The sequence below is a fragment of the Phacochoerus africanus genome, chromosome 2 (assembly GCF_016906955.1).
Source record: "Phacochoerus africanus isolate WHEZ1 chromosome 2, ROS_Pafr_v1, whole genome shotgun sequence".
Classification (NCBI taxonomy): domain Eukaryota; kingdom Metazoa; phylum Chordata; class Mammalia; order Artiodactyla; family Suidae; genus Phacochoerus; species Phacochoerus africanus.
The window spans coordinates 253788777-253805068 of NC_062545.1; the positions used below are offsets into that span (position 1 = coordinate 253788777).

Below are 16292 nucleotides of genomic sequence, written 5' to 3' on the forward strand. Positions count from 1 at the left end.
ATCTCTTCCTTTCATGCAACGTAAACCACAACTTCTTGGACACTGCAAAGAATTATGACTCAGGCTAAAAAAAAAAAAGGCAGTTCTGAGATGGGGAAGCATATGGCAGCTTCACCTCTGAGTGCAGAAGCCCTTTTTTGCAGGGACAGAAGAGAGGTCACAGGTGGCAGGCACCAGGCAGTGCCAGCCAGAAGGAAGACTCTTCAACAAGAGAAACAGCATGGACCAGAACCACACATTATCAAGCACTGATTGAGAATGATTTATTAAGGTCCAATTAGTATGTTTTTAATTTTCAAATAGTCCATATCTCCTTCAGAATAAACGCACATGAGTAAAGACCCAACTTCCTTTCTTTCATTTCCACTATAAAATGCTCTCTATTTTGTATAAAGTCTGTGCAAACGCTTTTCTGCCAACTGGTTCCCCAGACTCTTTCCACTTGGGGCACTTGTTGAGTCTGCCCTCCGCTCAAATGGTGACCATACGCTGCCTTCCTCCTTCCGAAATAACCGTTCTTCTTCTGGACATCTCTCTCTTAAACCTACTTCTGACTTGCCCACACCTGCTTCGTGACCGGGACTTTATCGGTTACTTCTTAGAAAAATTGGTGCAGTTTCCTGGACCATGAAACAGGTATCATCTAATATGGTGGCATCTCTGAGAGTGACCCTAGAGAATACACAGTATCCAGTCACGTACTGACGCACTCAACCCACTGGCTACCGAAGGGTCCCAAGATACTTAATAGGAAGATGATCCTTTATTCACTCGGTGGATTTGATTTCTTTGCATTTTCTTCAATTCTGCATTACAGTTGTGGCTATCGAGAGCTGGATAATCCGTCTCTCAAGTGGAATCTGGAATTGCTAGACCTATTGGTTGGGGTATCCTGACAATTTGTGACAGCTGACTGTTTCTCATCCATCTTGTGATACAAAAAAAAGTCACTCTCAATTAGAGCAACCACTGCATTTCCTTTGTACAAAAAGGTAATTGGCTTTCCTCACAATTACCACCCACGCAGGGCAGAAGCAGGAAATCCCCTTTTATAAAAAGTAAGCGCATACAAAGATAGTTCACATTAAAAAAAAAAATCCTTCAGGGGAATGCGTCCTAATAATCAACTATATGGACAAAGTTGTATGTACATAAAATTTTTCACAACATTATTTATAATAGTGAAAATGAGACATAGCCTAAGTAGTCAACAGTACGGGAATGGTTAAACTGAGTGGTGTCCATTAAATGGAATATTATATAGTCATTAAAATTATGTTTTTGTAACATTTTTAATGCCATAGGAAAATGCAGCAATTCTTCAGTGGAAAAAGCAAACTAGTTATAAAATTGTATGATCCCAATTATATAAAAGGGTATATAATATACATATAGGCATATACAGGGGGAAAAAGCTGTTCATGGTGGTTACTTCTGGGGTGTGATATCATCAGTATTTTTTTGTTTTATACATTTCTGCATTTTTTCAAGTTTTCTACAACGACTATGTATAATACTATAGAAAAACACAGGTTATTAAAAAATTCTTCTGACGAACTGATAATTAGAATGTACTTGGGTATTATAAATATGTGGGAACGATACCACTGTGCTCTCATCTTCTATAACTTTTATAGAGTACATATTCTTCTGATAATAAACTTACATTCCTGTTTGTTTTATACATGTTCCAACACTTGAACCAAAAAAGGTAATATTGTGATTAGATCATTGTTTGTTTCATAACCCAAACAAATACTGGCTTTGACATCTAGGTTCTTCTATTTCCTAGAAGACTTAAAATTAATACCCTTTTATCTTTTGAAGTAAGGCATACTGCATACATACATTACATGCATGCTTTCTAAAAAAGTAATTCTAATTTACAGTTTTCCTACATAAGGAACAAAATGGAGTTATGATAGTTTAAAAACAGTCTATAGTCTTATCCATCACAAGCATGCTGATAAGCATAAACAGGTTTATTAAATGACATGTATCCTTTAAAAAAAAAAAAAAAAAGGGAAGCCTGTATGTAAATGACGTTGTGGATTCCATTAGCCAGAATTTATTCCGACTTGCACCAAACCACACAAAATCTTTTGAAGACTAGTTAGTGTAGTGTAAATGGACACTCCAGAGTCTGTTTATGAATTCCATCGTGAAATCGCCACTTTCTACTTTCAAAAGGAATGGGGATCAGGATGAAGGTTGTCACAGAAGCTAATTTTCAATATGTATCAAGTCTTGTTGGGTCTACGAAGAAATACTGCCATGGGTTAGTGTTTATTAAGTACATGAGTGTATTTTTCCTCTCTTGCTCTCTCTCTCTCATATCCCCCACCTTGCCCTGGCCTTGGGTTAGCGGAGGCTGCTCATCGCTCAATAGATGATGGCTGCGTCTCATCTTAGTTTCCTTTCTAAACCACCGAGTGGTCATTGCTGTGAACTCCAGCCAAGATGGTGTGGTTGAGGGAGGAAGCTGAGCGGTCTGAGCCTTCGGTGGGGCCACTGGTGTTCTCACTGCGCTGGCAGCAGAGGATCTGCCTGAAGGTGGCGCTCATCTCCTTGTCGCGGTAGGAGTAGATGATGGGGTTCATGGCAGAGTTGAACTCGGCCAGCAGGAGGAAAAATTTCTCATACGCCAGAACGTCACACTGTGGACAGCACACATCGAGAAGTAACAGGACCAGTCCAGGAGTCCAGCAGATGATAAAGGCGCCTGCAAGGATGGGGATGGGGATCGGATAGATTAAAAGAGAAAGAACAAAAAAAGAGAATGATGAAGCAAGCCACCAGCAAGTGAAATGATTTCAGTTCAAAATAAAAAAACGTTGCGATTCAAAGCCACCAGATCCTCCTTTGAAATAAAATGTCCATTTTCTTAAGACATCTGTTTTGCTGATAAAATAAGCAATTTAATAAAATCTCATTAATTCGGACCCGACTAAAATCGAGTACTTCTGAGACACCGATGATGATTACTTGGAGCAAAACAGAATTTGCCAAACTGAGACAGGAAACGGAGACATCCTACATCCCGGATAAACCTTTCAAGCCATGAACCCCACCCATCATCTACTCCTACCGCGACAAGGAGATGAGCGCCACCTTCAGGCAGATCCTCTGCTGTCAGCGCAGTGAGAACACCAGTGGCCCCCAAGACTGTTCTCAGGCAAAAGCATTGTTGACAATTGCCCTTTGAGTTTATTAGCTAAAGCACAGTTTCTAGATTCAGGTTGACTGGACGACTCAAGTCCTTGCTTTGCTATTTAATAAACTGAATGAACTCATTAGGCAAATAATGTTCTCACCTCAGTTTTCTCCTCTGAAACACAGAAACGTTTATATTTACCTCATTTGGTTTGTTGCAGGAGTAAATGAGTGCTAAGGAAATAATCAGTATATCTTATCAGAACCAATAATAACAATATTGTTATTCTCTGCTCAGTAACCCGGGCCTGTTTGGAAATAGCAATTTCCAACCATAAGATGTATACTTACTTTTATTTTTAGTCAAACTCTCGTTTAAAGGGTGCTTTTCTATATACTTTACAAAAATCATTTAAGCTGCAACAGAGCCATAATGAGATATGAACTATTATCTCATCACATAGAGGAAGAAACTGAGAATTGGGAAATTAAAGTAACCTGCTCAAGGCCATGGTCCTTGGAAGTGACAGAGAGGATGAGACCTCAGAATTTCTGCTCTTCCAGGCTGGCTCCAGAGTCCACGCTCCAAAAAATACTATGTTATATTCCTACTTCTTAAACTTTAATGGATAAAATTAAATATTTTAAACCAAAAACTTTATGCTTTGGATGTTTTCCTATTTAGAATCTCTTCCTCCCCAACTCTTCAGAATCATTAAGGCTTTTCTAGAACTGTAAAGGAATTGAAATACAGATTATATTCTTAATTTCTTTAGTTTCTGAAGTCACTCATTTTACTCCCAGGGAAAGTGGAGGTTGTGAAACAGTATTAAAATCTACCACTGTGTTACCGGAGGGCGAACTGGGGATTCTTGATTAAGAGAAAGAGAACCAGTGGGCACCATCCTATCCCCTATCTCATTTCCCAGCCCCTTGTGTAATCAGGCTACACAGTGAGCAGAGAGCAAGTAGGGATGGCCCCAGAAATGCATTTGAATCTTTTGATTTAAATGGCACTGACCTAGGTGGATGCAGGCTTGCTTGGAATGGGGTTGCAAATCTGCCTAGCCTCAAGGAAAGAGTTTCACAAAATGCAAACACACGGGATTTAGTCTCCAAACAGCCCAGTTTTGAATGTGAGCTTTCTTTTTTGAAACTTTTCAGCAGGGAAATGAAAATAAAGAAAGGAGTGAAGTTACCCCCATAAAGCTCTTTGTTCTAAACACAAATGTGTATTGATTTTAAACTGCTGTTCACTTTGAAGACTGTCCAAGGTGCTTCATTTTGCAATAAATACAATACCTTAGACTTTCTTTAGAGAGAAAAATATTTCACATGTCAGAAGATAATGGCCAAGGAGATATTTGAACTTCAAGTAAAAATGTTAATAAAGCATTCATTCCAAGTCCTTGAATTTCCCTGCTTGAAAATCACTCAGAAAGCTAAACATAAAGGAAAAATCAAAGGAATGCCTCTTCAGTTTCAGAAATAATGCATTATTCATTGAGAAGCCAGGAAGGGAATTATTCTCAGGGTGGAAAATGCTTGGGTGGAAAATGCATGGCGCCATTATTCCATTGACTTGGAAACTAAAAACATTCAGGCCCCTCATGAATGGGCAAGCATTCTTTCAAGTTTCCTGTCCCCTTTCTTTTATCAAAGCTCTAACTGAGCTCAAATTCAGAACTTGATTAGATACCAGCAACATGCATCTCAATAGATGACTAGATTAACTTCAAATGAAATGACCTTTCTCTCCTTCCAGGCAGCAGAAGGGAACATGCTTCTTCTCAGGGTCTTTTGCTCAAGCTGCGTGACTTTGTTCAAAAGGGACAGAATTCAAATACCGTCATCTGTTGTCTGTAACCTCTTCTGGTTTTTCAGTTCAGAAAGAGCAAAATCTTTGCGATACAAGCCGTGGTCTGATGAAACTGGCCCAGTGGGCCTTAGCAACCATACAAGGGACCTAGCACGATTAGAGACAGAAGTGGGAACACCAGGGCCTGACCAGGAGCTCACACACAGGGACACTTCACTGTGGAACTCTGCGTCCTCTCCCTGCCTCACTAAAAGGAACTGTTTCTAGAACTATAATTAGGCCCAACCACACCATCCCAACACTGTGTGTTTGGATCTGCAAGACGTAATGGAGTAGCTTAAGGGACTCATGGGACCCGCCTCAAAGATCAACATCTAAAACCAATCACCTGGAGCTTCCCCTTCTCCCTGCCCTTCCCTTTCGCAGAACTGCCAAGCAGCAAGTGAAGGAAAGAAAGCGGAAAGGGGCCCTGGAAAATCCCAAGGTGATCAGGCTTTAAAACAATAGTGACTGAACATGATGAGATCAAGTTTGCTCAGATGATGCATTTACCACCAAGCCTCTAAAAATCAAAACAACACCCACGCTCCTTTAGCAAAGAGGAGCTGACCAGAATCCAGTCAGGTCACAGAACTTGAGATGTGCCCTGGGAACCCTCAAGCTGTAATCCGAAAACAGATTATCAACGCATAACCTGTAGAGACTCGAGTGCACACCTCTAAGGCAGGTTGACAAGAATAAAAAGAACTTTTCCTCTCCACATCCGTGAAATGCAGAGGTAACAGCTCTCTGCTTACTCCACAGGGTGTGGGGAGGCTCAAACTAAGCCACAAAACATAAAAAGCCCTTTAAGACATGGCACATCAACCTGACTACACTACCCACTGCCATCGAGTGTGGCAGAGTGTGGAGCACAGTACCAGGGACAGATTCCCTCCAGAGCCATAATGACCCGGCATTTCCAAAAGCTCTGAGATGATACCATCCAAAGAGGTTTCTAGGTAGGACTCGCAGTGAGATGTGAAGAGGAGAATAAGGCAAAGAGAGGAACGCAGAGAAGCACCAAGGCCCCAAACCATTTTGGAGTTTCTCATGGGCCAATTCAATACCTACCAAGGTGGTAAATAAAAAAGCATGTGGGACTCAGCAGGGACAGTCCCTTAGGTAGCTTGCATATTTCCAGAACATTTCTGATGGATGAATCCCCATGGTCCAAAGCATAAAACCAAGAAATAATATGCAACAGCATGAAAGAAAGAAGAAGCACAAGTAGTTTATGGTTACTTATTGTAAAGTCCCCGCAGAAGTGGCAGAAGGTAGGATGCCCAAGTTCACAAGGACCTTGTATGTAGCCTGGCTAAGACATTTGAAATTTCTCCAGTCTAGCGTTGATTCTCAGCCCCAGCCACATACCACAATAGCCTGCAGAGCATATAAGAAATGATAATTTTCATCTACCCTTCCTCCTATGAGACTGTAAGTTCACTGGCCTTTTTGGTTAGAGTCTCCTTTAATATAAGAGAAGGAGAAGAAAATGATCTGGATAAAAATAAAGGTAAAACCATCAGATATTTCCAAATTCCAGAGGAGAAATAATAAGAGGTGGTGGCAACAGGAGAAGAGAGGTATGAAAGGACTGGAAAAGTATTTAGGAGATGGACTGCAGGGAACGGATGAGAAAGATGCAAGAGTCTAGAATGATTTCCTAGATTTTCCATTTGGGTGAAGGAAGGACGGCGCTACCTTTCGCTGAAGGAAGAAACACGGGGGCAAGCACTGCTTGGTGTTTTTTGAGCAGAGGTGATGACACAGATGGTGCTCTCAGTTTTATTGCTCTTTAGCTTGAGGCACCTGCAGGACTTCCAATAGAGAGGGCTTAAAGACAGCCTGAAGGGCTCATGGCAATCCTGGAAAGCTCCCAGTGGGCTGAACAAGAGTACTTATGATCGGCATGGTTTGCCAATATTACAAGTCCCATGGGGGAGGAGAACATTCAAATGTATCTGTGGGTTGGGATAAAGGGCAGAAGCCGCTCTTCCTCAAGCAAGCTTCATTCCTTTCTTCTACATCTGTCAAGTCAATCTGGGAGGGCCCCACTGTGCAGGAAGGTGGAAGGAGAGGTGCTGGAATGTAGATACAAAAGGTGGGGAGGAAGGAGGCTGTTTTGGAAGGACAGGTCACAGCTGCAGACCAAGATCAGATTACCAAACCATCCCTGAAATCTACACACCCCCATGAGGCTGAATAAAAAAGCTTACCATCCGGTCTCACGATTAGAGGCTTTTTTCCTAGAATGACTTTTTCCTAACCCCTTGAACTTTGCTTACATATAGAATACAAGAACCAAAGTTAAAGAGAAACAAATGCCTGACAGAGAAGACCTCTAGGGAGGGAGTCCAAGGTTTTTAATGAAAAAAACAGAAAGTATTTCCAGTCTAGCCGGCCAATTTGTGTTTTGACAAAAAGAAGTTAGACATCCTACAGATCTAAGATGAGTCAAGGTGAATCAATTCTATGCAGAGGCGGTGTCCCAGTTAACCTCTCCTTGTTTCTCAAACGCAGATCTCAGAAATAGCCCTGAGGCTTGTGGTAGAAATCAAATGGGAAAATAAGAGTTCAGGAGTTCCTGTCGTGGCTCAGCGGAAATGAATCTGACTGACATCCGTGAGGACGCAGGTTCAATTCCTGGTCTCGCTCAGTGGGTTAAGGAACTGGCATTGCCCTGAGCAGTGGTGTAAGTCGCAGACACGGCTTGGATCCTGTGTTGCTGTGGCTGTGGTGTAGGCTAGTGGCTACAGCTCCAATTTGACGCCTAGCCTGGGAACCTCCATATGTCATGGGTGTGGGCCTAAAAAGATAAATAAATAAATATCTGAAAAATCTGTTAAAAAAAAAAAAAAGAAGTGTTCAAATCCACAAACTACCTTTTTCTATTGCCAGTAAAGTTTCTATTCTTTCATCTTGATATCCCAGAATCCAATCCAATTTTGGTTCATTGCCACAGTTACAATGCGATTTCTGCTCTTAAGGTACACATAGGGCTCATTAGGAAATAATTCTAAACTATAAATCTTAAAAGAGACTGACAGGTAACAGACCACAGATACAAAGCTTATCTCTAGGTCCAATGGTCAAGGGATCGCTGTAAATAGAGATGTATGTGAATGGCTTTTGGAGATGAGAACTTTTCTAAATGAATACACTAGATTCATTAAAATCTCTGTTTTCCCTAACATTGAGAAGAGGCTATTCATGCAACTGAGATAGCTCCATAATGAATCATTTCTATCGTATCAATTTTACTTCATTTCGTGTCCAGCGCTTCTACTTCTTCATGGCTATAGAAAATGTTTTGTGCATTTCAAGTTTCATGATTTCATTCACTGTGTGATAAATTTTAGTGTTTCTAGAGTTCCCCCATCATGGCACAGTGGTTAATGAATTAGACTAGGAACCATGGGGTTGCTGGTTTGATCTGTGGCCTTGCTCAGTGGGTTAAGGATCCGGTGTGGCTACGACCTATCGAAGATGCGGCTCGGATCCCGCGTTGCTGTGGCTGTGGCGTAGGCTGGCGACTACAGCTCTGATTCAACCCTTAGCCTGTGATCCTCCATACGCCACAGGAGCGGCCCTCGAAAAGGCAAAAAAGACAATTAAAAAAAAATTAGTGTTTCTATCACTTACCCCTGAGAGCAGCATTTATCTTTTATAGAAGGGCACCCACAGGACACACATCTCCAAAGCAGTGTAGAATACGCATTATTCCAGGGCGGAAGATTCAGCCCCATCATACTGCCCCGACCAACACAATGCTGGCTTTCCTACACATAAGAGAATGCTAACCTTGCCTTCCTCTCACATTTTACATTTTCCTACACATTAAGCAGTGAGTATCATATATGCACATGCTCCATTTTCTACAACAGACTCTAAACCATGTTCCGCAATGCTACATTGGAAGGCACGTGCTGAAATGGCTTGCATGCTACAACTACTTCTTAAAGGCCACCATCGGTGCCAGGCTCCTGACCAAGTCCTCTTCCTCCACGCTTCTTCCCTCAAGTCCAGCTTGTATGGAGCAGCTAGAATGATCTCTCAGAGGCATAGACGAGTTCACATCACAGCACTTTCCCCCTTAAAGTCCTATAAAGGCTTCCTACTTGACATCCTTATAGGGGTCCATAATGCCCTACGTGACTGACCCTGCCAGAATCTTCAACCGTCTCTCTTCCCACTCGCCCTTCTTCCACTGGGTTCTAGCCACACACACCAACCTCATTTCTGTCTCAGGACTTTTGCACGTGTAATTCCTTCATCTGAGCATCTTTCTGTAGACCTTCATGTCTACTTACTTACTACTAAATACCATGTCCTCAAAAGCCAAACCTGATTATTCTAACTAAAGTAGCACCCCTCCCCCATGAATTATCCCATTTTATCATCTTCATATCTCTTATCTAGACCCCCAAATATCTTATTTACTGGCTCTTGTGTTTATTTTCTGTCTTCCTTCCATGAGAAGGGACGCTTCATAAAGGAAGGAATGGTATCTCTTTCATGTCAGTATCTCTGGCATCTAGAACAATGGCTGGTAAAGAGGGGATACTCAACATACCTTCTGCTGAAGGAATTGGCAAATCACAGCTAACTGCCTGGTAGGCACATAGAAAATAAGGAAAATTAATTAGCAGGAAAGTCGCTCAATTCTGTTTGGAAAAGAAACATTAACACCCACAATGTGCAATGCCTTCAAGTGGATGCTAGGAGGCAGTCAAAGGGGCACAAGGTGGACCCTATGTGCAAACGTCTCATTATCTACACATTTGTTACTGTAGCAAAAAACTAGCCTGTTGTTTCTAAGTCTGATGGGTATCAGATTATCTACAGAATACACTGAGCTGGGGAGAAGTAGGCTGGGTCCGTGCCGCATCTGTGACCTACAGGGCAGCTTGCAGCAACACCAGATCCTTAACCCAATGAGTGAAGCCAGGGATCAAACCCACATCCTCATGGATACTAGTCGGATTCACAACCTTCTAAGCCACAAGAGGAACTCCATATAAGGAATCATTTTAGTAGGATGCTATCTCCCCATCAGACCCTGTATTCTGTCATAGCTGCCAGGAAAAATCACACTAACTGACCCACTATACCTTTGTGTTACTCTCTCAAAATTCAAAGTTCCACTCAGGGGCATCCAACTCACCATGACGTAGTCTCTTATCAATGGTCCAGCTGTCAGGACGCAGCTAGAAAGAATATATCCCCTCCAGCAGGTATCTTACCATTTTCTAAAATACATAGTTTTAATCACTCATCAAACATTACCAATGTCCATCTCTACTACTAAGTTTAAGTATTCATAAGACTTTTTTCAACTTTGATTTTCTGTAGGGACTCAAATTGGTGAGTTGTTTTCATATATTTACATCTTGATGATTTGTAATAATGTTCTCTTAACTCAGGAACATTTATAATTTATGAGAAGATAATTCTCTTAAACTCATTTTTCTTCCCAGAATGGTGTCTCAGCTGCTTTCCTTCCACTGACAGATGTCTGAATGATGGTATGAAGCTAATGCCTTGAATTATTATTTCTTTCTTATAGAAAACTTTGAAAATACAGAAAACTATAAATAGGAAAACTAAAAGTTGCTTATAATCCTGCTGTCTTGAGACATTTTAGTTACAACCTTACACACTTTTTAAGTGTTTCTCTTCATTCTAAATGCGTGCCCCTTTTTTGAATTGCATATGAAATCAACACTGAAAGATGATCTGTTTATTAGTTATGGGTAAGGGAGAGCAGGCGATCATATGTTTTATCATCAGGAATAATTTTTTTCCTATTTTTATATGTTTTTGGTGTTTGAAATGTTTTTTGGTGGTTTTAATATAGCCATATGTCCTAATTTGGTCAATGCAATATCCCCTTGATTCTGTGACGATGTTCACTGCAATTTATTCTAAGCTATGCCACCTTTGTTTCCATGTAAGATGATTCAATACATACACATACACTGGTTGGGGGAGGGGGCACCAAGGGTCAAGGACTGTCTGGCCATTGTGCAGAAGACCTTCCTGAATAGGGAACTCGCTAAGATGACAGGGCAGTGAACTGCCACCAAAGCCAGCATCTGGTGATGCCATCTCATGAGTGGGCAAGATACTATATTAGACAATCACATGGAGAAAGGTGTGATGCTCTGAAAGTTTCTATGGCTAGAGAAAATGAAGTTGCAGGAATGCTCAAATGATACAGAAATAGCTGGCCATTCTCATTGGCTCCAACTTCTAAGAAATGAAGAGAGAGCTAGAAAACTCAAGAAGCACTAAGTTACATGTCCTTCCACACACACACACCCGCACACTCCACTTCCAATAGTAGCTAATGTTCTCCTGGAGTGTTATATGACCCCAGATCTCTGTATAAGCAGACAAAACAGGAAATGCTTTAATTTACTGTCCACAAAACCAGTGCGTGTGAAGCCATGTTAAAAGATGGGTCACTGCCTCTCTTTTTCCTCCCTAAACATGTTTTCTGATTTTTCACCCATCTCTGTCTTGGAGCAAAGTAACTGGATTTTAAGGCTGGCTCACCACAGCATATAATCAAAAAATACCACTTATAACTAAAAGACAATGTACTCCAAAGGATGTGTGCCAAAGGATTTTCCTATAAGCCCTTTCCACTTTCAAGGAAAAGATAAATTTTAAACTTAAAAACACAAATATAATTTTTATATGTGCACATACACATATACACATACTTGCATTATATAAATGTACATAACATATATGTCAACATATATGTCTATGAATATATATATACATATCCCCTCACATTCAAAACTGTCACTGCATTTTAGTATCTCACAAAGGACAATGAGATTTACTTTCTCTCACACGAGAGCCAACGAGAAAGGATAACGCCACTTACATATTCTTCACATAGGAGATAATTCACCATTCTCAGAATACATCTGTTTGGCTTCCTAAACAGTGATTACAAAATTTTCTAAAAACCAGATTTCTCTCCCTTAGTTTAAAAATAATAAATCCTAAATCTCATAGAAAGTCAGGGTTGTCAACCACAGACCAACACCATCTAACTCAGAAAGTGATACTAAACCTATTGCATGACTGTGGTCTAGCTATTACCAAGGTGATTTGAATAATATTTATCCCTTTAAAGGATAAATGAAACTCTGCCCCACCCCAGAATCTTTCCCTAGAAAAAGCTCAACATAATCAGGGAATTTATAACTGGTTTTGCAACATATTTAATTTTTCAGCCATGAATTAAGACTCTCCCAAATGGTATGAGTCTACACAAGTACTAAAATCTGGCTGAAAATGCTCACAGAATACAGCTGATGACAGAATCTTGGGGATTATACTCTTTGCAGTTCATGAACTACTGGCGTGAATCAACAAGATATGTGTCATTCTGAAGACAAAATTCAAGGACAAAGAAACATAATGGAATTTTTTTTTTTTCTTTTTGGCTGCACCCATAGCATATAGAAGTTCCTGGGCCAGGGATTGAACCTGTGCCACAGCAGTGACCCAAGACATTGTAGTGACAATGCCAGATCCTTAACCTGCTACAGCACAAACTCCTGGACATTTCATGTATTATTAATTATTTTAACAACAAAATGAGGGGAGAAAACCAAAATTTAATACAAAAGCAAATTTAGAAACATTTTTGCAACCTAAAAATATTAAAAGATTATATGTGTGTATATCTATTTTTTTGATGGCTGAAAGACATGAAACAAAGAATGACAGAAATTGTAAATATGCTGACTTGCTCTGAGATTGGCTATGCCTGTTACAGTTGCTAAATGTCTTGGATTGATGTTTATAAAGTACAGATTCTTGGCAGAGTAGGAGGGAGGTACAGTCTGTTCTGCAATAATATGAGAGCTGTGGGCCTAAGATCTCGTTATCAAAAACTTTCATTAAAATGTTCTTTTAAAGTTATAAAAATGATTATTCAATCGGGAAGTGGGTATTTCGGCTAACAAGTTCCAAATGCAAATCATTAACACATTTTTCTACCTCGCTAGTTTAACTGCAGAGTCAAATAGCACTTGCTCAAAACTGAGATAAAATATTACAAAGCAAATTCTAACATATAAATCCTGAACCAAAGGCAATCTGTTTTAAAGCCATCAAAATAAACTGTAACACTTTCTCTTCTCAGAATTTACCCTATAGATATATTTACACACAATATAATTACGGATGTGCAGGGAATTCTTTGCAGCATGATTTTTAACAATAGGAAATAATCTAGGTAACCACAAGTAGAGAAGTAAAGTTGGATTCATAAAGTGGAATTCTATGCAACTCTCTAAAGTTCTTAAGATATTCTATACTTACCAAATAATCTCCAAGATCCACTGTTAAGGAACAAGATATTAAAAATACGTATAATATGGTATCAATTATGCTTTAACGATATGGACAAAAATAGCGTGTGAACACACAAACACAGACATCCCATAATACGCTTCAGTTGAGGCTAACAGTCAATTAATTTTTAAAATATTTAGAACACAAAACTACAAAAATGATACCTCCAATATTTTCTTTGAATTTAAAACACCAATTTGTATTCACTTGCCGATCCTTTAACACAGAGCCAAGGCTTTGTACTTGAACATGGGTCTGTAAACCCGAGTTCTACGTCACCTTCCAAGCCAAGCCACACTGCTAAGCATCACACAGTAACTATTCCAAACTGGCTCTTCCAAGTGGAGTCCGAACTTCAAATTCTTGCAAAGCAACTTGAGTACAAAAACCCTGCAGATTTTTCATGGTTTTCCCCACAGGGACAGTTGTTCTCCCTAGCAAATGCAGAAGTGATTTCTCTTTGCAACTTGCCTTTACTGAATGCTGAAGAACAAAGCCTTCCCCTTGTTTTGCCAGAGACATTTTCTTGTTGCACTCATTTTTTACTGGATAATGTGATATTTATCTAGCTACATTCTTGGTATAATAACCGCACAGGTGGCTTTAGGAGCAAAAACAATTGATTCTTGGTACCTATCAAGAGCTGAATGATTTGGCCTTAAGACTAGGGTCTACTAACCTTCCTTTTTTAAAAAAAATTCATCTGATATATGAATGTATACTGTATGTCAGCTACTGTTCTAGGTGTTGAGGATACCACAGTGAATTGAACAAAAAAAACTCTCTCCCCTCATTGAGCTTAGGTTCAAAGAGAGTGAAAGACCACTTAAAAAATAAGTGTAAACTATCTTTTAGTAAACTGTCTTTTAGAAGGGATAGTATTTGGAGACTATGGGAGAGTAAGTGAGGAAGGAGAAGGGCAGCTAGAGGCTCAGAGGGTAACCCAGACGAAAAGCTAAGGGAACTCTGAACATGAGGAAGTGGTGATCACAGATAGAGGTGGATCATAAAGCTGATATCATCTGCTAACCAACTGGGTGATGGGGAGAGAGAAGTCAGGAAACCTGAAAACAACTGAAAGAAAGGATTTAGCAACCAGGAGGTCACGGGGGACCGTTCAGTGGGTCTTGAGAATGGAAGGCTGACTGAAGCAGGCAACTTGAGAGTGAAAAGGAGAAAAACTGGAGGTTTTAGGTAATTTTGCTGTGAAAGAAATAAAAGTGGCTAAGGGCATGAATTATGATGTTTTACAAAGCTTTCATTAACAATCAAGTTGGTTAAGAGAAAGCTAAGAATAGGTCTATACTCTGTGTGAGTGTGTGTGTGTGTATTCCACACATATATTCATATATGTACAGACTTCAGATTGCTATACCAGAAAATGATTATCAATTACATGTAAACTGTACACTTTAAATACATGTGGTCTGTTATATATCAGTTATACCTCAATAAAGGGAGGAGGGGAGAAAGAAGGGTGAGGGAGGGAGGGACGGAGAGGGGGTTAGAGAGAGTGTGAGTGATTGAGATTAAGAAAGAGAATGACCCGGGAATTGAATGTCAAGCTTCTGCACATTGTTTCAATTGTTTCAAAAATGTAATGCATCTGTTTCAGAAAGTTACAAAAATTTTATATTTTATGAATTCCCTGTTGGGTCAGCAGCTTAAGGATTTGGTGTTGTCACTGCTTTGGCTCGAGTCGCTACTGTGGCACAGGTTTGATCCTTGGCCTGGGAACTTCTGCATGCTGCAGGTGGGACGAAAAAAAAAAAAAAAACACAAAAAACCCCCAACATATATATACACATACATATGTGTACACATACATGTATACATATACATACATATGTATATATGTACAAAATGTAAAATATATGCAAAATACATGCATATACATTCATACATATACACACACACATATGTATAGAAGGGTTAAGAAAACTGTTGTGTTCAATATTACTATGCATCATAGACTTGAGATAGTGATCTTTTACTTACCTCTTTAACTAACCTGGTACAGGAAAATAATGTAATAAGAGAAACAGCCCAACACTGAAGCATGGCTCTAGCAGATAGTGTTAAAAAGAACCTAAGCAATTATTACACAAATCCATATATCCTAAAACAAGAAACTGCCCACATCACACCCAAACCTCTTACCTTACTATTTTGTGATTGTTTTTCTCTTTAAATATGATCTTGTTTTTTCTCATTTTGGATTGATTTGATCTATATAATAATGTCCCCAGTGAGTGCAGAGAAGGAGTATGATTGCGTTATAGACAATTATACTTATTCAGTCTGGCACACAGGCACACAGGATGAGGAAGAAGATGGATTGAAGCTTCTTGGAGATAAAATTTCTACTAATCTCCCGGGCTGCATGAGTGGAGGGTTTTAAAGGACGGCATTCATATTTTATAGGAGAAAAGACATACACCTGCTGTCTTTGACATAATACTGCTTCTTTGCCTTACTAGCGGTGTGACAAATTAGTCAATGTTTCTGAGCCTCAGTTTCCCCGCTGTCAAGTGGGGGTGCTACATACTTTCAGGGCAGAATGAGACACTGCAGACAGAATATAAAGCAGGGGCCATCTGCATTTTTTTCCCCTTTCCTTCTCCTTCAGGGAAAACCCAAGGGATAAATCTATAAGAAATATGGATAGGATAATTGGGGCAAACAGCTTTTGGTTCTCCCAACCTACAGACAGCAAATTGAGGAGCTGTGTTTCGCTTACGCTATCTGTCTGGGTACAGAGGGACCATCGGGCTTGTCTTCCCTCAGTTTGAGAACCTTCTGAGCCACCACCAGTGTTTCTTGACCAGCTCTCATCAAACCCTTAAGTTCCAAGGGTCAGCCTCCTTTCTGCTTTCAGTTGAAAACAAAATGAGTG

At 40.0% G+C, this 16292-nt stretch overlaps 1 protein-coding gene across 4 annotated transcripts in view; it reads right to left on the reverse strand.

Moving 5' to 3' along the window:
* Nucleotides 1–249: 249 nt before the first annotated feature.
* The window catches only part of LPAR1 (lysophosphatidic acid receptor 1), a 168399-nt gene continuing 152356 nt past the window's right edge, over nt 250–16292 (reverse strand). For all 4 annotated transcript variants that reach the window (XM_047768136.1, XM_047768138.1, XM_047768137.1 and 1 more), the window contains exon 4: nt 250–2722. In XM_047768136.1, coding sequence (XP_047624092.1) covers nt 2421–2722 — 302 coding nt within the window. In that variant the 3' untranslated portion in view covers nt 250–2420. The remainder of the gene's footprint in view (nt 2723–16292) is intronic.